Below are 26,630 nucleotides of genomic sequence, written 5' to 3' on the forward strand. Positions count from 1 at the left end.
GTTTATACTTGATGATTTTTCCTCAGTCTTTAAGTAGTAGTGAATGTTAAAAGGAATGTGCTGCTTCTGGATTTAAGTTGCTTGTGATAAGGATTTGGATAGATACCTCCCCTCCATCTTTCTAATTATAATAAGAAAGTAGTTTTCCATTTTTTCCACTGCTCTCAGTATGCAGTTGGCTACTTAAAATTTCTAATTTTAATATTGTGGTATTTTTCAGAGTTTTTGCTATTTATCCAAGGCTATTTTGGTCGGTACTTACTTAATTTTTTTATTTTTCCCTCTTACCAGCAGCCATGCAGCAGGTACTGGATAACCTTACTGATCTGCCGACTTCAACAGGCGCTGAAGAAATAGACCTGATTTTTCTCAAAGGAATTATGGAAAACCCTATTGTAAGATCACTTGCTAAGGTATTTCAAATTGCTGCTCTGAGTAGAATCTGGGAATATTACAATTGTTACTACTGTGTGAACATTGAGTATGGATCTGAGGTATCAGCAGTGGCTTTTATGTTTGGTATGTGTTGTTAAAGGACTTGAAAGAGTTCTTGAAAGCAGATGTAGCGTATTTGGTATAATCTAACTTCTGCATACAGTGATTTATTGGAAGAGTAAGATCTTTACATGGAAGATCTAGAGGAAAAAGAAAAATTCAGAGACTCCAGAAATAATGTGTTAAAATTATTTATGAAGAAAACATCAAAATGCTTGGAATTAGAAGTAGTTGGTATTAATATAGTGTTGTGACCACCGTTGTGTGCAAAACCCATATGCCTTCCCTCTTCTAGCATTTTTGCTAACGATGAAAAGTGAGAGCAATAACCTTCTTTCCCCCGTGGCGTAAACAGGTCTTGTTGTCTTTGGTTCAAAATGGCTTTCTGGTCAACCCAGTGAGTATTCTCTCCAGGCCCTTTCCGAGATCTCAGAGTAATACTGGGACCTTTGATTAGCAGCGCTCAGATGTGGACTGTTCTTAGCTGTGGTCTTGAATTATGCAAATATTTTATTCTTAGATGGTAGTGCTACTAATTATGTAAGATAATGTTTACAAAAATTCTTCGGTTTCTGAAATTAAAATGTAGCTTATCATAAGGAGATGCAGTTAGTATTATACAGCCCTTACATTCTTTCTTATTTTTCATAAAAATAGGTTCCTTACATGAGAAAAAACAGTTAACTTAAATATAGCTATCACTTTAATATGAACAGACATCTGAAGGGATGCCCTCTAGGCAGCCATGAAATACTCTGTAAAGCTAAAGAATTGTTGTGCATGGATTTTGCTCAGTAAAATATCTGGAAAAGAAAACATCTCATAAGAGTTCATATAAGAATTCATTTCTCTTTAACTGTTCAAAACCATGGGTTACAAGTGGAAAAAGTTGCATAGCAATAAACTTACAAATACTGGAAGTGTCTCATCTGCTGGTGAGATGACTGCAGAGGGGAAAATTTGTGTACTAAATTTACTGGAGTAAGTTAAAACACTTTCTTGCTTATGTTTTTTTCCAGCTTCAGTGTCTGCTATATACTTCATCTTTAAATTTTATCATGAAGAAAATTTTCATTGCAAAGCATTTATTCTTACAAAGAATTTGTACATTAATCGCCAATTCCAATTATGGGGAATTTAATGACTAGCAGATGTTTAAAAAAAAAAAGTGCCTGTAAAGGAAACAGACAAGATCTTAGCTATAAACCTGCTTTATCTAGAATGCTGAAAGATTTAACTGTGTCCATATGGCATGACCACACTCATTTTTTTCTTTTGTAATTATTTCGGAATTGAACCCTAAACCCCACTCCTAACCAGCAGAGCTAAATAAGGACAAGAATGAAAACGATAACGCATTTCATGAAGTGTATGTAGTTCATACATACACGTTTGACTCTGAAAATGTATCAACCTTGTTTTTCTATTAGAAAGAAGAGCTAGTTTTATCAGAATAGTGAATTCTGGCCTGACCCTGAGATGGTCAGATTAGTTGTGCACATTCATTTCAGACAGGGACAGAAATGTAAAAGACTTTTCAGTTTTCTTGATTAGAATGATAGCATCACAGAATGGTTGGGACTGGAGGGAACCTTAAAGACCTAATTCCAACCCCCTGCCATGGGCAGGGACACCTGCCACTATGACCAGGCTGCCCAAAGCCCCATCCAGCCTGGCCTTCCACAGTTCCAGGGATGGGGCATCCACAGCGTCTCTGTGCAGCTTGTTCCCGTGCCCCACCACCATATTTCTTCCAAATACCTAATTTAAACCTACCCTTTTTAGTTTAAAACTTACACCTCGTTAGTCTGCTATTAAGACTAATCATTATATTGTAGTCAAATAGGACAAAAACAACCAAACAAAAAAACAAAACCTTTTTCTTTTCAGTCCTTAAAATATTAAGGCAATTAATAAAGGTAGTATATGCTTATAATATTTTGCAATGCCAAGTTTGGCTAATCCTTTCAAGTTGCATTAAAGTAATTTCACTCTTCTCCTGTCTAGAATAAAGGTATTAAGTTGGATATTACAGTTGTTTTTTTGGGAGAGGGTTCACTTACTGTATCTTTCCATTCTTCAGCGGGTGGTAGTTTTTTTGTGTTGAAGTTTGTGTTTACCTATGAACTTTTTTCCAATAAAACCATAGAATTATTAAGGTTGGAAAAGACCTCCAAGATCATCTGGTCCAGCCGTGCCCGTGCCACCAATATTAACCACTAAACCATGTCCCTAAGTAAATGTGTTTCAAGGGGCTTTTGAGGGGAAAGGGAAAGTAAGTGAAATCATTGTAAAATGTATTTTCATGTAATCTATATCTAATCTAATCTATAAACAGATGGTATCCAGTATTTAGGATTTCAGATTGTTAAAGGCAAAATCCTTATTACCTGAACATTTAATGAATTTAAATACTTGATTTAGCATTGCTGAAATTATGAACTGAAATAAAATATAGTATCTAAGTTTGCTATTCCTTTTTATTTTAAATATTCATACCATTCCATATTCTGCTACTCCCCAGCATAGTACAGGATGAGAGGTTGTTGACGAACAAACTTTCTGTTCTGCTGTATATTGATGGCCTTGATTTTGGGGTGAAGGGTTAGGATATTTGTGTTTATATTAAGCATCTTGTTAGTGGTAACATTTTAAAGAAAAGTAGCAAAGGAGGTAACCCAAATTCTCTAATCCTGTAAAAGTTGGAGTGCGTTTAAAAGTCAATAGATTTGGGTTTCTACTTGCTGTAAAAGAAGGGAACTTCTAAAAGACAATACTGTTTACTGTACATGTTATGTACAAAATAGCATTCCTTTACTAAGGAGGATGTGTGTAGGTGCCAAGCTGTATGAATGTTGTAATCATGGTCATTTGGTTTGAGGGTGTTTGGGAATGTCTGAAATGCCTTTCTGTGTGTTAAGTTAGCCTTTCCAGTGACCATTGTTTCTCCAGAAATGGCATTTTATAGATGCGAAGTAAGATTCAATACCCAGTTGATTTCAGGGAACAAAGTTTATTGGATTTAGCAAAATTTTATTTTAACATCTGTTTTAAAGCACTGATAAGCAAGTAGATGCATGCACATACAAATTATAAATATATAGAAGTATATATAGAGGAGTCTTAAATTAGTCAGTTATTTTTTTGTGTTTTTACCTGCCACAGCAATTGTTAACTTCTTGTTTCTACAGTGTTGTAAATAACTCTTAATTCAGAATGTGTTGAGAGTCTTAACTATTTTTGGCCTCCTCTTAGTCCCTAATTTTTGATAAAGTGCTGCCTATAATAAATAAGCAAAGCATTTCAATTTATGAGGCATTTCTCTTGCAGCTCAAATCTCCTACCTTTCCTTGAATTTAAGTGCCTGCAATGTTTAGGAAAGTGTTGTATCTGCAGCAATAGCTCTAGAAAGATGAAAAAGTAGTCCCAGAATCACAGAACGCTTGAGGTTGGAAGGGACCTCTGGAGGTCGTCTTGTCTAATGCCCCTGCTAACCCTAACCCTAACAGGACCACCTAGAGCTGCTTGTCCAGGATCATGTCCTGACATCTTTCAGGTATCTCCAAGGCAGGAGACTCCACCACCATTCTGAACAGCCTGTGCCAGTGCTCAGTAAACCTCACATTAAAAAAAAGTGTTTCCTGATACTCAAATCCTACTGTGTGTCGGTTTGTCCCTCTTGCCTCGTCCTACCAGTGGGCACCAATGGAAAGAGCCTGTCTCTGTCTTCTTTGCACCCACCCTTCAGGTATTTCTGCACATGGGTGAGGCTCCTTCCCTTCTCCAGGCTAAACATTCCCAGCTCTCTCGGCCTTTCTTCACAGGAGAGATGCTTCAGTCTCTTTGTCATTATAGTGGCCCTTCACTGGACTCTCTCCAGCATGCCCATGTCTCTCTTGACCTGGGTGGCCCAGAAACAGACACAGGACTCCAAGTGCAGCCTCACCAGTGCTGGAAGGGGAAGGATCACCTTCCTCAGCATGCAGCCAACACTCTTACCCTTCCAGCCCAACATACTGTTGTTACTCTTCTTTGCTGCAGACCTTGTTCAGAATTCCCTTAGTTATGCAGGTTTTCCTGTTGAATTTGTCATTCAGGTGTCTCTGAGTAGGAGGAGCTTCAGGTAAATGTTTCTCAAAAGCAGACTATATCTTTTTGAGCAGATCCTGTATTTATTTTTTGTCCTTCTAGAAGGTACACAAGTACTAGGTTCTGAAGCAGAAAAGATGTGAGGCATGCTACTGTTCAGAGAGGACTGTTTGATGTATGTAGATAGCATGGAGGTTATAGGAAGTATGGACAGGCAAGCATATCTGACAGGTGCTGCTCGTAATTTTTGTTGTGTCTAGTAGTTAAGGATGTAAAATCCTTCAGCGTTTATAAAAACAAAATGTATGTATTGGACTGTATGTAACTGTTGCTGCTTTCCTGTTGAAGGGTGCATATTTATTTTATCTTACAGGCTCATGAGCGACTAGAAGATTCTAAACTTGAGGCTGTCAGTGACAACAATCTGGAGCTGGTGAATGAAATTCTTGAAGACATCAGTCCCTTAATAAATAAAGATGAGAACATTGCAGAATTGGTTGGAATACTGAAGGAGCCTCATTTTCAGGTGCCACCTGTTTATATTACCCACTCTATCACTGTACACATACAAATCTAAGTTTAATAACTAAACTGACCTGTAGCCAATTTTAATGTAGGATTTTACTCTGAATGCATGGTAAAGAACTAGTCATGAGGTTAAGCATGAGCATTATTTTAGTCTTTGGTATCACCTCTTTCCTATATAAGAACATAACCAAACCTTTTGTCAAAGTATAAATGTGCTTCTTTTGGCGGACACGTATAGAGTCATAAAAACATTTTTGGGTGTACAAGTTAAAAAAATATGGCTTTTTTTTTTTTTTTTAAGTTTTCAATTTTATGTTATAGGTGCATTTCCATTTAACGCAGGCATGATGGAAATAGGGAACGCTTTAACACCTCAGCCTTTAATGTAGTAGCTGTTGTGATTGCTGGTAGTTCCTCTGCCTGCTCTGGAGAACAGTATGTTGGCCTCCCTTGCATTCTTATTTGTCCAAAATGGCATCATGACTAAGACTATGATTTGGAGACTTACTGCTGGACTTACTTCAAATCACTCTTCGATCTCACGCAGATCCCCTTAGTAGAAATTGGGACTGGACAGGGAGAGGATGAGTTTGGAGGAACTGGTAGTTACAATGCAAAAATACTTTAGTCATTCTCTGTGTGTTTGTTTACATGATCTTCTAATTAGTTTAGTATCAATATCAGACTTACTGTTACGCTCTTTGATTCTCTTTTGGAACCTATTTTAAAAATTCATGTCATGTTTATTACATACTCTCAACAAGGTTGCCTGCTCCTTTCACTGTACCATCGGGTGAGTCATGGGTATGCAAGAGAAATAAGCTATTTCTAGGGCTCCCTACTTCATTTGTTGCAACACCTGGATGGTACACAAAGAGTCAGGTAGGAAGCTAAAGAAAAAAGTCTACTTAATGGCTAAGACAGGTAAATGCTGCCTTGGAGAATTAAACTACCCTTCACTCTGTTAGAATTACTGAGTTCACTTAAAAAGAAGCTGCTTAATCTTGTATTTTTTATTTTCCAAGTGCTTGTTGTGAGACATTTAGTCTCATTTGCAGAAACAATGAGCAGTTTGGGCTGCTGCATACAGCCAAAAAGCAGCTAGCTACTGATTTTGTAAAAATAGATCTGATGTAACTCAGTTTGGAAGCCTAAAATTAGAGTGTACTTTTTGGCCCCTAATTTTGTGTTGCTGTTCCCCATCTGGAGGCAGGCATTAAGACCAATTAAGGGCAAAGTTGCATAATTTCAAGGGTTTTTATTTAACTGATATCATAGTAATGACCACTCTAGAAGAACTTCTAAGAAAATTTGCAGTCCAGGATGTGGATACAATTCTCTTCTTGAGTCTTGGGGAGACTCTGTGTCTCCCTCTCTAACGAGGAAATAGAAAAATAACTAATTACTACAGAATTGCTATCCTTTCTGCCTCGTTTGTTCCGGGGAGACATGTTCCAAATTCTGCAAGAAGGGATCTGTAAGGAAGAAAGAAAAAATTCCGTGTGACTTGTAATTACACAAAATGTAATTTGCCTCCTGTCTCCACTTCAGGAAAGGCGTACAACAAGCCACCATGAAGAACTTAGCTCTCTTAAAATTTCATGGTTACTACTGCGTAGCTGTTTTAGAGGCTGATTCTATGTTTTCCAAATTAATGGTATTGCTCGTCTCAAAGAAATAATTTTATAATTATGGGCAGCAGTTTACAGTCCCTGATAGTCCCCTTGTGACTCAGCCATCATGGAAATAGCAGGAAAAAGATTTTGTGATCAAGAGATGGTTAAGCAGCAGTTGAAAGAATTCATGCTTATCCATGAAACTGAGCGAATAAATAGAATCAGAATGCGAGTGATGGGATGAGGCTTTTAAGAACTGAAAAGTGTTATGGAGCATGTTAATTTGAAGAGGATGGCACAGACTGTTTGCTTAGTACTTTTTTTGGCTGTGAATCAGATTATAATCCATAAATTATATAACAGTTAAGGGCAGCAAGCTGTGGAAGTATGCTCATGTGTGAGGCTACACAAGAAATTAAGTAGTTTGTGGCCAGGAGTTTGGGGAACAGTTTTTTACTAGCGCGTGACCAAAAGAGAAAGCAAAGTGTCATACAGGTACATCTACTTGTTCTGACTGTGGTAATGTGTCAAAAAACATAGTTAATACTAGTTGGCTTCATTTTGGAAATGTAGAAAGATCCAAAAATGATGCTTGAAAACATTGGCAAATGAGTATCTGTGTTTTCTGGATTGCATGTGCCTTGTATGATGAAGAATTAGAAATTGCTACCATCTGACAGCTGCTTGATTTAAATAAATGATTGTTTTTCCTATTTCATTTGATTTGGTTTATGTCCACAGTATCAGAGCAGCCACAATAAGCAGCTGTCTTTACAGTCTTAATGGCAGGGGCAGAATCCATGAATTAGTAGCTCCTTCTAATCTCAAGTTGAAATATCAGTAGGGTCATTACGTGGTAGGCAGTCTAAAATGACTGTTCAGAAATGACACTTGGAGGTTTGCGTGTTGAGCTTAGCACTATGCTAACGTGGTCGCACAACTGTTAGGTTACAGGTGACTTACAGAAGGATGGAGCAGACCGTGCAGCAAAATTGTTAAATTCATAGGCCTGTCCACCTACTCCATTTTCTAGTACTGTTTCCTGCTTTCCTTTGGCATGAGCATGTCATTATAGGCCGTATGACATCCTGTTCTCTGTGACTTCTCTTTAGCTATTTATTTAACACCAGTCAGTAATCGAACATGACCATACCTCCTCAGGTCAATGTTTGAAACAAAGCCATCTATGTTATTTGAGGTAAGATGGGCCTAACAGACATCTCTCCTACTTGCTTGTTTTCCTCTTCCTCTCTCTGTCAGAGAGACTGTGTGTCACAGACGCTTTATCTTGAGCTATGATATCTGGTGGCTGTAGGGTGTCCCTTTTCCTCCTTAGGACTGAAAGCTTCTGCTCTCTAATTTACAAGTTTTATGTTGTTCTACCTGTGCCTTACAGATCTTTTCTTTAAATCTTCAAGTCCCCTTTTTTACCAGAAAATCAAGTCTAAATTTCCTTGTCTTCCAGAGATGATTATATTTATTTGGATCTCCTCCGTTTGGTCTGTATTTACATACATGCACTGGTAAAAACACCATTAACTATAAGTATAAAGTCTGAACTCTTGCTTTCTAAACGTGAATTCTTTCAACTTGGATTCATTCAGTGCTAGAATTCTGCCTTGGTTTTATGCAAGCAGAAAGCACTCATTCTGCAGATTGCTAGAAATCCTTACATACCTGTAATTATCTTTAATTTAGAGTTACTTCCAAATTACTGTGGAGGAAAACTTTATTACATTAAACACAAGTACCTAATGATGAGTTTTCTTCATCTTTTTGCAGTGGGATGTTTGTTTACTTAAATGTTTGCTCGGATACTGTTGCATTAGGTGAAACACTGTTGTAGGTACATCCTCCACTGTGGTAGACACATCCTCTTTCCATCTTCTTCTCTAAAGTTCACACATTCCTCCCAAATTCACTACATTTCTCTTACGCTTTCTTAAGAAGAAGCACTTACATTTACAAAAAGAGAGCAGATTTGCCAAGCCAGTAGGGTTAGCAGGTCATGTGAGTTACTTATATTTCATACAAACGTGAAAATTGATTTTTGCTGTATTCCTTATGAAATAATAGTTTCAAGATCCGATCTCAAAGGGTAGTTTCAGTGGTTTTCCAGCACTAAGCCCTTTTACAAATGGTTATTTCATGATTTTTAAAAAAGGCTTTTTCTTTTCCCTTGCAGTCACTCTTGGAAGCACATGATATTGTGGCTTCAAAATGTTACGATTCCCCCCCTTCTAGCCCAGAAGTCAATAATTCTTCAGTGAACAACCAAATGGTTCCAGTAGATGCTATTCGTATTCTTGGAATTCACAAAAGAGCAGGAGAACCACTGGTAAGTAACTGAAGATGTCTTTAATTTAAAATGTGAGTGAAAGCATTTGTGTGTGCTTAATTTCTTGCATTAAGTTTTCATTCTTACCCTTATTATGTTGTGTACTTTAATGGGAGATTGGATGGGTATTGAGAGGTTGAAACAGGAAGGTATTTGTGTGCTCTCCATCCTGTTCTCTCAAAGAAGTTATGGCTTAGTGAACAGGCAGTCATTAGGTAGAATTACTTGCTAGCATAACTGACTAACACAACATCTGTTTGGTCTTGATACAAAATGACAGGACTGTGTGCAATCAAGAACAATACAGTCATTGTTCCCTCATATGAAAACCTTGTCTGAAGGCACTTTTGTGTCACTTGATACTTACCTATATATTATAAACTCTTATATCATAGTAACTATTATTGTCTGTTACCACTGGGGGAGATAAGAGTATCCCAAAGCTATGTAATTTTGCGTGAGATGAAGGTAAAATGAAATTGAAATTCAAGCAATGGTAAACTATGTGTTACATACCTCTTTCAGGGTGTTACGTTCAGAGTTGAGAACAATGATCTGGTAATAGCAAGAATTCTCCATGGTGGCATGATAGATCGACAAGGTCTTCTGCATGTAGGTGATATTATTAAAGAGGTGAATGGCCATGAAGTTGGAAACAATCCAAAGGAACTGCAGGAACTGCTGAAAAATATTAGTGGCAGTGTCACTCTGAAGATTCTCCCCAGCTACAGAGACACTGTTATTCCTCAACAGGTCAGTAGCACATTTCAAACAATTATGTCAAAAGAACTTCTATTTGGTGTTTTCTGAATAAGTTTTCTGAATAAGTTGACACCTCACATCTCAGGCTGCTTAAAAAATTGTTAGTATCTAAGATTAAGTGTCTGTATGCTTCCAAGCATGTTTCTGTGACATACAGTGACCTCTGATGACCTAGCCACAACCACACTAAACTGCACTGAAGTGCGTGTGCTTATAACATGGCCAACGTCCAGGTAATGTTTTGTGGAATTCAGAAACACACTGAATTCAACAGAAGAGCTTGAATTCTGTGACTTTAGGAAGGAACTTGGATGGTGGCTATTACTTACTATTTTGTTGTTGCTGTAGACTGTCAGTTTCTCCACTGCAGAAGTGATTTATTGCTCTAAATTAGTGCATTTGAAACATCTTGTGGGACTTCTTCAGACAGTCTTAATGCCCATGATTATAATAGACTGAGCACTGGGCAAACGCTATCTGCTCTGCTGTATTTGAGGCAGGTATGCTGCTTCCTTTGCTCTCCTAGCTGACAGAAAAAAAGTCAAAGATGTTTCCAATCTACTGATGCAGCTCACTGTTCCTTCCCCTGCATCAAATCTGAGTCTTAAGCAGTCACATATTTTGTTTCTCTTCAAATATTGAGTTCGTGGCAAAATTAATTATTAGGATTCTACAAACCTTGAGGACAGTGCTCACACCCTGACTAATGTATATATTTTTAAGTAACTTACAGTTGAATGCTAAAGTTGGACACATTGAAGTGCAAACATGAATACATTGCCCAAATTGAGCAGTTGGCTTTTTATTTTTGTCATGAAGCTCTTTCAACCAAGGTTTGTACTGCAGATTATTTCTCCTTTCTCAGCTGTTGTACTTTGCCATTTTTTTTTCCTGTAGCTTGCATTTTACTTGTGAAATGAAAATCTGATCATGTCAAAATTTTTATGCTGTAAATACACTATTTAGCTTTGACAGGTAAATTAGTCAGAATGTATTTTGTAACATGTAAGTATTGTAAATTTTTTTACATTTCAGGTTTTTGTGAAGTGTCATTTTGATTATAATCCGTATAATGACAACCTCATCCCATGCAAAGAAGCAGGTTTGAAATTTTCTAAAGGAGAAATTCTTCAGATCGTAAACCGTGAAGATCCAAATTGGTGGCAGGTTGGTAAATAAATAAGTTAAAAAGAAAAGAAAAAAAGAGCTTCACTAACGGCCTTAATAATAAACACTTTAAATATAAACTCTTTAAATAATGAATTACTTCTTTTTAACAGTAGATACAAGAACAAATGTTTAGTGTAATCCAATTTCAAGCTATTAGTATCTTAAGTCAAAATATTAAAAATCATAAATTAATAAATAATAATAAATAAAATAAATTATGTGTAAAACTGTGTTTTTGCTGATACTACTATTTATATGTCTTTGTTCATGTGTCATAAGTCATAAGATCTTCCAAAATCAGTTATAAGTGGGTAATTTCTAGCATAAAGTCTTAGATTGACTATGTAAATTGTGGTAAGCCCTCCCTGGCAGTGACTGGGGAAGTGGACCCCTTATGAGCCCAGAGTTGAGGGGAGAGAGGGAAATTAACCTGATGGATCTGAGGAGGGGTGAGAATAGTTGTTCTGGAGAAAATGTACCTTTTATTTTCACAGTGGTCACTGTCTGTAAGCTATAATGTGCATGTTATAATCTAAATGTCACTGTTTCAAATATTAACTGTTCAGATTGCATTTCTGCATTCATTCCTTCAGTAGAAGCAAAATCAGATGCTTATGCTATCTTTATTTCTTCAAGACACTATCTGCACAGCTGAACATGATCAGTGCCCTTGAAAATACAAGTGAACCTTTAAGACACTTTTCTCAGCCAAGATACTCAACTTTGCAAGTGGCAGTGGCAAGCTAGGCTTAAGATTTTAGCATTACTAATTTCCCTTTCCACCCCTAAATTTCAAGCCCTTTGCTAGATAACAAGCAATAGTGAGCCAAATGTCACTTGAGAGCAATATATATACATCTCATTATGAGCGACAAAAATTTTTGAATATACATCAACAACTGTTGCTGAATTCTGTTGCTTGTCAGTGATGGTAATAACAGGAAAAAAAAGAGAATAAAAAATGTGAGGAAGCGCAGAAAAATTATTACTGCCAAGTTAATTTGTTTCAGAAGTTCAACACTAAAACTCTAGAGTAGTTTGACATTTAGCTTACATGCTGTCTTCTATATTATTTTTCAAATTTCTTCAGCTTGCCACTTGTGGGAATCCAGGAGAAATAAATTAGAAATGCTCATAAACACCCTCGATGAATGGCAAAAATTAAATGCATTAAGGCAATATAATGTGTTGCAGGTAATACTGTGCAGATTATGCTGCTGGGGAAAAACTTTGTTTTTCCTTGGGCATTCTGGAAACGCTAGAGTGCCCAAGAATCTTACTTGGAATTCACTAGCTGTGAAAAATCAATTAGTCACTAATAAGTAGAAGTGTACGACTTGAAGAGCAAACAGCTCCTGTAAGCAAGTGACAAGGCTGACTGGTTATGGGGAAGAAAAGTGTAACGTTTCGTAATGGTGTGTTTGTATGCATTAAGCTTGCTGAGAATTTGGCCTACCCTGAAATGAGTTTACATAGAATCTTAGCCAAACTTCTGTTACTAAGAATACTGAAGAATACTCATTTAAATATGTAGCTAAGTATTACAAAAGGCATGATTAGATGTGTGTTCATGGCATTCCCAAGTATATAAAATGACAGTTAATAAGCTGCACTTGAAGATGTTTGGAGCAGATTAAGAATACAAAATAAGTATACTGTGTACTACAAAGTCTTGGGGTTTATCACTTGAGAGCTGGAGCTATTGAATTCTACGTAGGATTTTTATGCCAAAAGTTTATGGCTGACTAATGCAGGCTAAAAGCAGACTAATAGGAAAACTTGTATCTAATTTGTTTCCTAAGGTTTTAATACTTCAGTGACAAACCACTGTTACTGTAAGACAGATCTTTAACGTCCATGTCTGACTTTGATTTTGTGTGTCGCAGTAATAAATGTATCAGTACTCACCATTAAGAAACTCTGGCAGTGTGAAAATCAGTCATCAACATGACATGAGAAAAATGCTTCTCGCAAGTTACCCTTGATTGTATTCTTTACCAGGCTAGTCATGTCAAAGAAGGAGGAAGTGCGGGGCTTATTCCTAGCCAGTTCCTGGAAGAGAAGAGAAAGGCTTTTGTTAGGAGGGACTGGGACAACTCAGGTGAGATTTAAGGAATTTCAGGAATATATTTTGCTCTGACTCCATTTGTTATGGTTTTCCTACATTCACAGATAGCAGAAAACTGCTGTATGAGAATACTTAAAATAATGCTAAATGCTGATTGTTATGTATGTATGGTTTGGGCTTTGACTAAAGGACAAAGTCTAAAGTATATGCGTCTTCGTAGATACATAAATCAGTTTTACCACCTGCTGATGAAAAGCTAAATGAGATGGGAAAGTGATAAGAATTAGCACTTTTTTCCAGATATGTTCTTACAGTATACACTGAAAGTTAATAAATTCAATGTTTTTGAAGTATTTTTCTAATGTTTTTTAGAAAATTTCCCTGGAAAACTACTTTTTTCCTCTGTTCCGTTCTTACTACACTGTGTAATGTGTATGAAAATAGCTGTAAACTCCTTCCCGAGAATATATAGAGGTTTAAAAAAGAAAGGTATTTTCTTGAAAATAGTCCTTGTAAGCATAATTAATCTAACCTTGCACAAGTTCATGTAAATCAGAAATGTAAATGTCCAGAAAAAAACATTTAATAAAAATGATGAGTTTGTCTCGATTCTTATTTTTAGGGCCTTTCTGTGGAACAATAAGCAGCAAAAAAAAGAAAAAGATGATGTATCTCACTACAAGAAATGCAGGTATCTCTTAATATTATGTATGAATTGAAGTTCTCTATGCTTCTAAACTTGCAGATGGCCTGGTGTATCCAAAGCAGAAAGATTTGCAGTAAAATATTTGATTATACATTCAGTAAGTCAGGTAGGTTTTTGGTTTAAAAGTAGTTGTAACCAGTGAAGGTATGATGGTGCTAAATACAGGTTGCAGTAGGTAGAAGTCAGAGAAGAACTTTTAACAAAGAGAAAAAAAAAATAAAGCCTTTTTGACAGCAGGCTGAGGGAAGTGATCCTTCCCCGCTGCTCAGCATGGGTGAAGCTGCACCTGGAGTCCTGCGTCCAGTTCTGGGCTGCCTAGGTCAAGAAAGAATGCTCAGAGTGGTTGTTGAATCTCCCTCTTTGGAAAGGGAGATTCAAAAGCCATCTGGACAGGTAAGTGGCTGTAAGTGGTCCTGCCTGAGCAGGGACATTGGATGAGGTGACCTCCAGAGGTCCCTTCCAACCTCAACCAATCTGAAATTCCTTGGCAGCTCTTGAATTGTTAATCACAATTTTCCCATTCTGGTCCATTTAGAAATTTCTCCCTGGTAGTAAAGACAATAATCTGACCTTACATTTTCCATGAATAAGTTCTATCTCCATACCAGTTTAAAGCAAGAAAGCTTATATCAGACTTAAAGCCCTTTGACTCCTATTTATATTCACAAAAGGTCTGTTCAGATATAGCAGCAGTCCTTATTGTGTTTTTTTTTCTTTCTTAAAATTCTGACTGTTATCTATTTTTTGTATGCTTCTCAATGTAGAATTTGATCGTCATGAAATCCAGATATATGAGGAAGTAGCCAAAATGCCTCCTTTTCAGAGGAAAACACTGGTCTTAATTGGCGCCCAAGGAGTGGGGCGAAGAAGCTTGAAGAACAGGTTTATAGTACTGAATCCTACTAGGTTTGGAACTACGGTGCCATGTGAGTTGTCAGCAATCCTATTGTAATGTCATGTGTTAAGTTTCTTATTATCTGGAAAATGCCTAAAGTTTATCCCATTGATTCATGGTAGAAGTAATTTTCTCGGTGTATAAAAACAGGGAGTGGGGAAACAAAAGGACAAAACATTCTTCAACTTCTCATACAACTGGACTGTCATATGACTACAGTGAAAATATTTGCAACTCCCAATTAACCATTACTGAGGCTGCAGAAAACCAATTTTTGTGTGTGCATCTGCCAGTCATTAAGTATCTGCCCATCTGCTAGGTTCACTCAGTGTCAGTCACCACCCCAGACACTTGAGGGGATTTTGGAAGTTGTTAGAAGTCTCTGTGATCAACAGCCAGTGGAGCTTCTCAGGTCTGCTGTTTAGTTTTCCATCTGTAGAAGCACCCTGGGCATTATAAATTGTTACTTCAGCATTAGAAATTTAGGGAAAGGAAACAAGTAAACTTCCAATAAAATAGCAGCATTTGTGATCTTTAAGGTCTGTATGATAATCTGAAGTTTTTTCTATCTAGACCCAAGCCCATCATCTTTTTTTTTTCTAAAAAGAAAAAGAACTTTTTCTACTTCAGAAAAAGAACCTTCTCACTTAACTGAAATATTCAGTTGTTTTCTTGCCTTCATTCCAGTCACATAGTTGCTTTTGCTCACTTAGATCTTTATTTTCCTAAACCGTCCCCCTTCTGTTTGACCTCTGACCAGACAACCCTAGCTACGGTTCTCCTTCTGCCAGGTGCCCTTGTGAATTTCAAAAACAATCTGTTCCCTTCTGTTTATTTCCCTTCCTAATTTGCTCAGTTTCTAAACATTACAACTGGCCAGCGCGCTAAGAGCTGAAATTTGTGACTAATAACAAGGTTGATTTTGCAGTGTTATTTCTTTAAAGGAAACCTTCCCTTGGGAATCCCATTATTTTTATTGCCAAAGTAGCAAGAAACTTTATGTTACTTTTTAAACTTTTTGTTCCCATTTAAAAAGCACTTAGAATCACTGATTTCTCTAAAACACTATAGCTGCAAATAAGTAATGTAACACAATGTTAAAATGCTTGTATTTAGAGCTTTTGAATGCCCTTTAAAGTCATAAAGTCATATGAATTAACTTTCCCAACCCAGCCATCTGACAGTCTCATCATGCACATCATGAAGTGCATAGTTTGTTGTATATGGCATCTCTATACGTGATACTAAGATTTTAAGTAGGTTAATAAGTAATTTTAATTGGCCTCAGTTTCTTTGATTAGGAAAACTTCTGGTTATTCACAAAAGATGTTTTCTTACGTGTGTTTGTTGAAAAATGCCTGAGATACCTGCATGTGTTGTCTTGGTTTTGAGTTCTGATCCAGCAAATGTGGCTGTGTTTTTTTCTGCAGTGCTCATAGCTGAACTGTCAGGTCATCTGGCTGTCAGCTGTTATAGCTTATTCTCTAAAGTATATTTCAAGCTGATTTTTTTTTTTTTTAAGTATTATATTAATCATTATACTTCCAGTCAATCTGTAGCATCTTGTCTAAGTTCTAGTTCTAGTTCTAGTAATACTTTTATTATTAACAGTTTCAAAAGATCGTTGCTTTTGGGGCTTGAGTTTTCTATAATAATGAAGTGGATAGGAATTCCTGGAGAGGGGAGAATGTTTCCTACTTGTATCACAGTATTGCCAAAGGGATCTGTATTCTAAAGTGAAATCTAATTAAATGCAGATAGTGGGCAAGTAATACAATGATAGGGCAGCAAAGGAGGTAATAATCTGATACTTTATTATATAATTTAATTTTCACTTTCTTACTTAAATAATATCTGTGCTGCACACTGCATGCCAACATCCAAGCTAGCTGCTAATGTTATATTTAAGCGTGGGCTTCAATTTCTCTGCAATGAATTTTCTTCACTTTAAAGGATAGGTTGTCCTGGAAAGTAGCATCAGCTGGCCTCCACTATGTTTCTTGCCACTGTGGCTGGGCTTCTTCTGGTATATGAGCTAACTTTTCTTTATAGCTAGTTCAGGTAATTCTGCTCTGAAGAGTGAATGAAGGGATGTGATGGTGTTTTTGGGGAGAGGAGTATACTGAAGGGTACACAGTTGATTTTTCGGAAGTAAATTTGGCTTTTGAGAGTTAAAGTTCCATTTGATTTCAAAGTCACTTAAAGAATTATTTTCAGTGAATAATTAAAAAAATGGCATGAATGAATATTGTATATGGTCTGAGGGAGTAATGCAAAGGAAATAAAGAATTGGGGATAAACAACATATAGGAAAGAATAAAGAGAATGGGAAAGGCTGTGCTTAGTTCTGGAATGTAAACTAGAATAATTGATGAATCTGTATATGGAACAATTATAAATACATATTATTCCATATTATAATTTCCCTGATTTAATAGCTGTCCAGTCATTTGCATGTATTCCAAGTACAAAAAGATAATTCAGCTTATATTTTATATTTTTTGTTCAGTTACTTCACGAAAGCCAAGGGATGATGAAAAGGATGGGCAAGCATACAGATTTGTGTCACGAGCTGAAATGGAGATGGATATTAAAGCTGGCAGATACCTAGAGCATGGAGAATATGAAGGAAATCTTTATGGCACTAAAATTGATTCTATCCTTGAAGTTGTTCAGACAGGAAGGACCTGCATCTTGGATGTGAATCCACAGGTATATCATTTATGTGACACTCAAAAAGTAGGAGTATAATGTAGAAGAGCTATGCCTTTAAATCTGAAGGCTTCTTACCTGGTTGAAAGATTGCATTGCCAACTGGATTTCTGCATTTATGGCACTTAGTTGGAATAACTTAGAAAGATTGGGGAAAAAACCTTAGATTCTGCGTGGAAATGAGAGCCTTGCAGAGCAGCAGTAGATCTTTTTAGCCAAGGAAATAAATGATGTTGAGCATTTCAAAAGGCAATGCAGGAATTTCTGAAATAGAAGAATCTTCACCTATCATGTACTTCTGCTCATTGTAGCAGACTAGTTTTGCAGTGCCCCTTAGGTAATGGGAACTTGTGATTTATTCTCATGCTTTTTTTTTTTTTTTTTTCCCTTTTTCATTGGTTCTAGGCCCTGAAAATACTGAGGACTTCAGAATTCATGCCCTATGTAGTGTTTATTGCTGCTCCGGAGCTGGAGACTTTGCGTGCTATGCATAAGGCTGTGGTAGATGCTGGAATTACAACCAAACTTCTCACTGTAAGCAGATTGTTTTATATTTAGTTTGCTTTGAACAGGATGTTTAGACTTTTTTTAACTTTCATTTTAGATGGATTTTTTTTTTTCTGAAATTAAAGTCTTCAAGAAAAGTTAGGCAAGATTTTTGCTGATTACTTAAGAAGTTAATCAAATACTATGTATAAGGCAGATTGCTTCTTTCTTAAAAATAGACCTCTTACAGATAAGTGTTGATTACAAGAATTACTTGTAATGTATTCTTTGGGAAGTGCTACCTTTGATTATTTGCAGCAAATTGTAGATACTTGACGGTAGGAGTTATTCTTTTATGTAAGTGCCTTTCCTTCACTTCCCCATCTCTCCCCCCAAAAGTTTTGTTCAGGTTCTTCTAATAGTATAGGTGTGCTTTAGAAATGGAATCTGTAATCTTAGGAAAGATACTGCAGACTGTCTTAAAAGGCAAAAACAAAACAACAAAGCAAAACAACAAAAACAACCCAACCTGAATCCGACTAGGCTTCATTTCCACTGCTGCAGCAGCACATGCTGCACTGAAAATGGCTGGGAACTGCCAGAGAAAGAAGTGTTGAATAGGTTTTCCTCCCCTGAAGTTCCTTGGATTTGTCATGTAAAGTGATGTGGCACATTTTATTCATTAGATCCTGTCTCCTTTTCTGAGACACAGCAGAAGCAAATGAGACATGTGTCCTTCAACACAGCAAATTATAAGTGTTCTGTATGGACATGGGCTTTCCCAGGTGCAGGACCAAAGTAAAAAAAAAAAAAGCCAGATTGAACAGTTAACACAATCATTCTCTGTGCTCAGCAGTACGTCTTTCCCATCCAAGAAAAGCCACGGCATGCTGACAGCTTACAGGTGTAGTGCTATAGTTCAGATAGTAGTGATATCTTGTATGATGCTGATGGGGCATTCAGAGCAATAAAATGGGCAGTGAATCAATTTACACTGATTTTTTTTTTAAACCTGTGAGATTCCTTTCTGCTAACCGCAGGAGAGACTGTCCAGTCCCAGTTGTGGTCTCTGGTTGTTAGGGATTCCAGTAGCTCTGGGGGTGCTCTGTGTTTCCTCCCTCCCCCAAACAAACACTGACTTCTGCCTTGCATATACAAGAAGGCAACATTAAAACTGTCTAGACAAGTATAAGAATAATTTCCTGCACTTCCTAATATATGATTCCCTAAGGGACATCCTTTTATGTATCTGTACAGATTCTACATCAAATCTGTGGACATGTATATAGAGCATGACTTCTCATTTCTTCATCTTGTACTTCCTGAACAAATGAAAAAGCAATGTACCTTTGAATTATTGCGTATGACCTGCTGTCTAGTGGGTCTGTCAAAATTATTTGTAGCTTCCTAGGCCAGAGCAAAAAATTTTGAGGCTTGTGATGGTACGTTTGTTTGCTTGCCTCCTTCATTTACTCTGAAGGAAAGGCTTTTTGCAAAGTTTTAATTTTGACTTTTGTATTTACAATTGCATTGGGACCTCAAAACATTCAAATGAATATTGGCAGGGTAACAAATCTCATAACTGCTTACAGAAAATTGTGTTTGTGTAACAGTGGAGAGGAATCTTCTAAGAACGCAGGACTAATGAAACATGAAAAAATGCTGATTGGCAGCACTTCATGAAGGCTTCATAGTGTAGGAATAAAAATTTCCTGAACATTTTGCAACTGATGTCAGAAATAAAACAATGCAGCAGTTTAGGAATGAAGAAATGATGTCGTGTGAGTAGGAAACCTGAAATGTAGTCTCTAAAACCAATAGGGTATTCCAGAGGATCTTTCTAGAAATGCGACTTTCATTGTCTTTCATTTAATGGTGGTAATATTTCTTTGATATTTTGGTGCCTTTTTTGGGGGAGAGGAGGTATAAATATATTTACATAACTGATTGACCCAATTATTCCTAAAGCATTCATTTAGTTTTAATTGAATTGTCAGTTGCACACACGAGATGATTAGCTGCCTGTTGTGCATACAGGCCCCAGTTCATGTGCTTTTATTGGCTTTCTTAAAAATCACAAAATTTGCAACATTTGGTTGCCATAATTAACACTGTTAGCACTGTACAACATTTTCAGCCCAGTCACTGCATTTTAACTTGAGTTTTGTGTGGATTTGCTATAAATGAGACCTTTTCTTATTTTTTCAATATATACAATACAGAGCTTTAAACAGTCAGTTGTACTGTGTCATGAAGTAGTACTTCATTTATAAGGATTTGCCAAGTCTTGTGCTGTAAGTAATTTCTAAAATGCCTTCAACAGGACACTGATTTGAAAAAAACAGTGGATGAAAGTGCCCGGATCCAGCGAGCGTACAACCACTATTTTGATCTGACCATTGTAAATGACAACCTAGACAAAGCCTTTGAGAAGCTACAGACTGCTATAGAGAAACTGAGGCTGGAACCACAGTGGGTCCCAATTAGCTGGGTCTATTGAGCTTGCTGAAGATGAGCATAAGTAACAAATAAAATCAACTGCAGCAAATAAACTAATGTGACAAGATGTTGTGTAGATACCAACGATAACCTGCGGCACCTGTGCGTTTTTACTCTGTGTATATTCAGAAGTACACTATTCTGACTTTTTATAAAAAAATGTTGAAGGGAAAGTGTACTTAAATATGTAATTTATTTTAATTTTTCTAACTTTTTACAGATAACCTTTCTATTCATATCACATGAAGGAAATGCGTTTAAGCATTTTGTATGTTTTGATTTAGTACCTTTGCCTTTTTCATCTGAGAAACTTTCAGTCATTCACTTTAACATTTACATCTTGGTCTTACATTTTCACTGTGATTAAAAAGAGGATACTTGAAACAATTTTTGTAAAACTTGTTAATGTCAGTGTTTAACTGGTCAAGAGTCTGTAGCTTTTGTTAGGAAAGAACACTAATTTCTTTTCTTCTTGTTTTTTTCCTTAAAAAGTAATAATGTAATGGGAGCAAAACTCTAAATACTAAAAGCAACAACCAACACCCAGCTCCATTGCTCCAGCTTCTTTCTGCTTAATGTTGATGCATTCTTGATGTTTCACAACTTCCTGATGTCTCTTGATTTAGACAACTGTACTGTTCTGTAGGTTCCCTTATACGTGTCTCTTAAAATAACATAAAGCAATACCTTGCAAGCTTGGTTAGTTCTTGGGAGCTAACCTGTTAGCCTGTTATGGGTGAAGTACCTACGTTAGAAAGCCTGAACGCAAGGTATTTCAGTACAATGGTGAAGTAGCCTAGAGAGAACCTGATAATGTGGAGCCTTGTAGAGTGAAGCTTAATGTTTAGCACTGTTTTTTCACACTTGTGAAAACACATTGCTTAAAAAAAAAAAAAAAAAGGAAAAAAACCAGTATTTTCTTTTCTTAGGACATTGTTTGATATTTATATAGTGATCTGTGGCTTAATTTCCTGTGATATTTAGCTGAGTTCTCTATTATCTTTTGGGATATTTGTGTGATAAACTGTTGTATTTTTGAGTGTGGTATAATGGAATTTCTGTGCTCTTTGTTGCATTGTGTTTTTAATTGATTTTTTCATCCAATAGCTTGTGAATTGGAAGCTTACTGCTAAAAAGCGATGTTGTTTATACCGTTTTTGTTTTACAACATTTTCGTTTAGGTTTAGTGACAATTCTCCCCTTAGTAGGCTCATTAGTGCAGCTCATATTAGCTTCAAGTTCATTCATCAAAACTTACGCTAATGTAAATTTCGGCTTGACAAGAACAAAATGAAAATATAGCTTGTCACTAAGACTAGCTCTTTTTGTGCTCACATTTTATATTACCATCTTAGCTGTTGTATATAGTAACATACACCATCAATTATCAGGTTAGGTGTCTAAACACAAGTCATCTATTTGCTTAATTGCGCTTCCACCTGGTGACAGGCACCTGGCTTCTGAATTCTTTTTCAACACCAAAGCGTGACACAGAATGCTGTCAAAAAGGCAACATCCTCAGAACTGTTTCTGAAGGAAAAGAAGCTTCTACACTGGAAATCAGTGTTGTTTTCGGGGCTCTTAAATACTGCTATGTGCATGAGGGAAACTGTTGATTTGTACTATAGGAAAAGTGTAAATCTGAAACAAAACAAAATCAAAAACACCCCACCTGTATACTACAGATGATATTTAAAACACCTATCAAGTTGGTTGTTTGGTGAACGGGGAGGGTGGGGAGCAATGTGAGATCCCAGTGTATTTGGAAAATATGAGTCAAAAATGTGTGTAAGCACAGGTCGTCGGTGCAGCTGTTAACACTGAGATTTCAGTCTTTTAGAGGGAATCTGAAATTTTCTAAGGAAAATTTGTACCACTACTTTGCTTTATTGTTACAGTTTTCAGGATGTGTTTGCTCTGGTTTTGTTTAAGTTTGGCAGAGCTTTTAAGCGTGGCAGCAGCACAAGACCTTTATTTGCCTTTCCCAGGAGACATGTTCTGTGATCCTGTCGCTCAGAGGCTGCTTTGAGAAATGGATCAAATGTTTTATGTAGCAGAAAAGATAGCAGAGCCATTGCTTGACTATTTTGATGACTTACTCTTGGCACTACAAGCTGAACGTGACTGAACTGTGTTTGTATGCTGTGTAATAGAAGACCTACATATGCTGTAAATAAGACATGCTAACTGGACAGATACGATGCCTTTTCATTGTAAGTTAGAAAATGCTCTATTTGTGATGCCAAAAGTGGGCTGAGCTCACTCTTCCTCAAATAACGGAATGAGAAGATTCTTCAATTCCGATGTTGTTGTTTCTATTGCAAATATCACTCATTTTCATCTGATTTTTTTTTTCATACAGTTAGCCAAACGAATCACATGAAACATGGACACCAAGGTTTTGTAAGGAAAACCGTGCTCCTTCTATTTCCATCTCAGCAGAGATCATGCTGTCAGAATGCCTACCTAGTGAGCAGTCTCCAAGTAGCCATGCATTTGCTAAAGGCTAAAACTTCAGCTTGTGCTTAAGCTCCACATAGCGTTTTAAAATCTAGCACATTTAAGTTAGCACAGCAGAGCCTAGCAGCTGACCCGGTGCTGTTAATGTCAATGCTAATGAGAAGTACGATTCTGAAGCAGTAAGAGATGGGTTGCTTAGGTTGCAGTCAAGGACCATTATCAAAGTGACTGCAGGTTTTAATTGGATGGTCACGTGCAAGTGTTAAAAAAAAAAAAAAATAACATTCCTTGCATCTGTTTGTTAAATCATGCAAATTGAGAGTCCAGATTGGCAGGTTTATAACATTTTGGATTTTTTTAAAAGTGAAATAAGATTTTCATCAGATATTCTGTTTAGTTTGTCACTAGCTGGTAGGATTTCTAGAATAACAGTTACTTTTATTAAAACAAAAGGATACATTTGTGTAGGTTCTCAGAACAAAGGTGCCATTGCAGTCATATACACAGTGGGGATAAACTCTACCTGTTCTTTACAGGAGATCAGAAGTTATATAGGGACCTGCACATTGTGCAATTAGGGGAAAGATGCTTTGAAAGGCTAGTTTTGAGCAAGTGAAAACTTTTCATATTGCAGCTGTGTGAAGTATTCCTGGGGGATTTCAAATAACGAGGATTTCATGTATCATTCTGTATGAAACATTCATTTTCCAGATGTTAACAGGAAAAGTTTTTACATTGACTGTTAATAACAATAGGCGTGTCTGAGCAAGGTGAAGATGCTGCTAAATGTTTAAGATATGTGGTATGTATCACAAGATAATTATTTAAGTAGTTTAGAAAAGTGAATTATCAAATAGTTGTCTGTGTATATGTATGTATGTGGATGGTAAAACAACAAATGCTCATGTCTGCTACCACATTACTATCTACCATGACTTAATCCAGAAATGTACCTGCATGTGAGACTTTAGAACTGGTACACTTCTCTACCTGGTTTATTGTGTTTACTAATGTATATTTTTCTAAATATACAGATATTTCAATCTAAAAATTCTATATTTATCTGTAATTTCTATGTTTTAAACAGTGCATGAGGTGCTGTAAAATTCTGTACATATAGAGAGACTTATAAAAGAAACACTGTAGTTGCCCTGTGTATGAAAAGTTATACATAAAAATACAGCCAGTACACCAAGACCCCTAAGTTATTTCCTTAAGCGCACCAAAAATTCCTGTAAGTATACACCAACCTCAACTTTACTGTAAATACTTTGGTGTGTGTATACCCAAGTGATTGATTACCTTGCTGTCTCTTAGGTTACACTGGCAGGCCTACTTGAGGTTCCACATCATGTGCAAGCTGTAGGCAATTAAGTTCAGTTCGACAACGTCACCTTGCATGGACTTACCAAGGGCTTTACAAATGACCTGCAGATATACAATGAAGGTAAAATCACGTACTGACCCAGGCATGGGAAATAAATTTGCACCCAGTGCAGTATTCCTCATTTGTGCACAGTCCTCAGGTCAGGGCAGCTCTGTGCACTTGGTCATACAAAAAAGCTTTCTGGAGCTGGACAGCAGATCATCTCTGAACTCTGGAATTTGTGTTTACACAAACTGTCACGTCTGTGACAGGTTCAAAATGGAACAGTTTTATTTTGCTGATCCTCTGTTCTAATTCATTGCATCTTCTAAAATCACACCTAAGTGGTTTGCTATAGGAGTTGCCTGCAGCTCAGTGTTAAGGAAGTTGTCTGTGGTTGGTTTTTAAAGGGTTATTCAGATAATAAATAGGAAACTTTTTTTCTCTTAAACGCAAAAAATTCCTAGCTAGGGACCCTATGGAGCCAAGTTTGCCTCTCAGCTGTGCTTAAGTAAGGACCAGTACAGAGTGACCAAGTAAAGCACAACTGCAGAAATTGGGAGATCTGAGTTACTGCTGTTTTTACACAAACTGCTACTGTGGACAAGAACAAATTCAAACTTCCTTTACCTGTTCCCTTGGTTTTCCATCCAGTCTTCATCTATCGTTTTCATTCCAATTGAAGGCTGAGGCAGATGCCACTTCTCAAAGCATCTATAGTGCCTACTGCGACAGCTTCCCAGCCACTCGTTGTGCCTGCAGGTACAGCTGTGAGACCAGTTACAGGTGGAAGTCTGTCACATCTACCATGCAAACAGAGAAGGATTATTTACTGCATGCAGGGTTTCTTGCCTCACCCAAGTTCTGAAGCGCTAAAGCACTGTGTCGTTATTGCCAAACTTAATGATACTACTTCTGCAACAGTGTTAGGGATCAACTTATCCCTGTTTAAGTAGTGGTTAGTTGACTTCTAGTAGACTTCTAGTCTGCTAGACTTCTTGCCTTAAATCTCTCTCTAGCTGTCAGTAATCTCGGGATTTCTTTAGTTAAGGTACTTTCATTTGCTTTCTCTGGCAGACTGTCATTAGTGAAGGTGGTGAAATGAAGTCCTGGCCCCCTTCCCCAAACAACACCCAACCTCACCCTTCAGTTTTCACATTTTAAAGAACCTTACTGATGTGAATTGTTTGGGATTCCAGTTTATCTTGTAGAGGTAATAGTGTTCAATACAGACACCGGTATTTAAGAATGGTGTAACTTAGTGTTTGCAGTCCCAATACTAAAGAAACAATCTAATACATTGAGAACACTTGTAACGAGTATTAAGAGGCAGCTTTGGCTTCTAAATAGTTTCAAAGTGCGCTCACACACAAGTAGAGCTATGTAGATAGATAAATTAGGGTTAATATACTGCAAGAAATTCAAAACAGTGTCTGCTAACTTACTTGAACTCTTCATTTTGGACCACAGTGGGATACTATTCCACAGACCGTCACTTGTTGAACTGTTGAATTCTTAGTTCATTTACTGGTACTGAAGCTGGAATTTACCTGCACAGACTAACAAACAAGAATTCCAGCTTGGTGAAGGCTGTTAAGCAGTTTCACACCCAAACTTTTTTTTTCCTTTAAGGAGAGCTTCAGTAATATTTATAATTTGTAGGATACATTGCATTTAAAGTAGATGTGAATTTTGTTTTCAATATTTTTCTTTTTTTTTTTTTTTTTTTTTTTTTAACTTTTTCTCCTGCTAGTTGGGTATAGATTTGCTTTTGCTGCTAATGCAGTGGATGGATGTGGAATATGACCAAGCTGCAAGGCTAAGATGGTTAAAGTAGGCTTGGAGACCCTTTCTCCCACTTACTCTTTTCCTTTTGATGTCATCAGCTCCACACTAACGCTTGTCCATGCAAGTCTGGCTGTCTTCACAGCTGATCCAAGTCATCACTCTGTAAGTAGCTAGCCTTTACCTAGAATATAGTGAAATCTCTTCCCAAAACCCAAATAAATTCTCAATTATTTGATCTCTTATACAAAATATAGTATAGAGCAAATCTAATGATAGTTCTTTGTGCAGTTCCGGGAGTGGCAGCAAAACTGTCAGCTGCCAAAATTAGGCTACTTTTTTTTTTGGCTGATTTTTGTTGGTTTAGGTCTTGTACACACATGTACAGAGAGAACTGCTGGAAAGGATTTCTCCCCCTTTAAAAATGCATGTTGAGCTTTCCCTTCCCCCAAGTCCTGCATTACACATTACCTGTTTGTAACACTTGAGTATTCTGATAGAAGGGGGAACCTCCTCCTTAGGTTTTAAAATACAGAAAGTTTGCCTCCTTCTCACCCCAAACTGGGCTAAGAACTATAAAGTCTTGTTTAAGTAAGTGTATTGCTTTAAATGTGTATTGGAAGTCTGTCACTGTGCATTTCTTTACCTTGCTTGT

General features: G+C 36.9%; 1 protein-coding gene across 1 annotated transcript; it reads left to right on the forward strand.

The window, feature by feature from the left end:
- Positions 1–296: 296 nt before the first annotated feature.
- Positions 297–20,365, forward strand: PALS2 (protein associated with LIN7 2, MAGUK p55 family member; the record flags this gene model as incomplete). Its single annotated transcript, XM_084282699.1, has 11 exons — positions 297–413; positions 4,958–5,110; positions 8,914–9,066; positions 9,592–9,819; positions 10,864–10,995; positions 13,000–13,099; positions 13,689–13,757; positions 14,537–14,698; positions 17,177–17,379; positions 17,785–17,913; positions 20,189–20,365. The coding sequence occupies 11 exons, from the start codon at positions 297–299 to the stop codon at positions 20,363–20,365; spliced, it is 1,623 nt and encodes a 540-aa protein (XP_084138825.1).
- Between the last annotated feature and the right edge of the window lie 6,265 nt (positions 20,366–26,630).

This window comes from Netta rufina (assembly GCF_964035555.1).
Source record: "Netta rufina genome assembly, chromosome: 2".
Taxonomy (NCBI): Eukaryota; Metazoa; Chordata; class Aves; order Anseriformes; family Anatidae; genus Netta; species Netta rufina.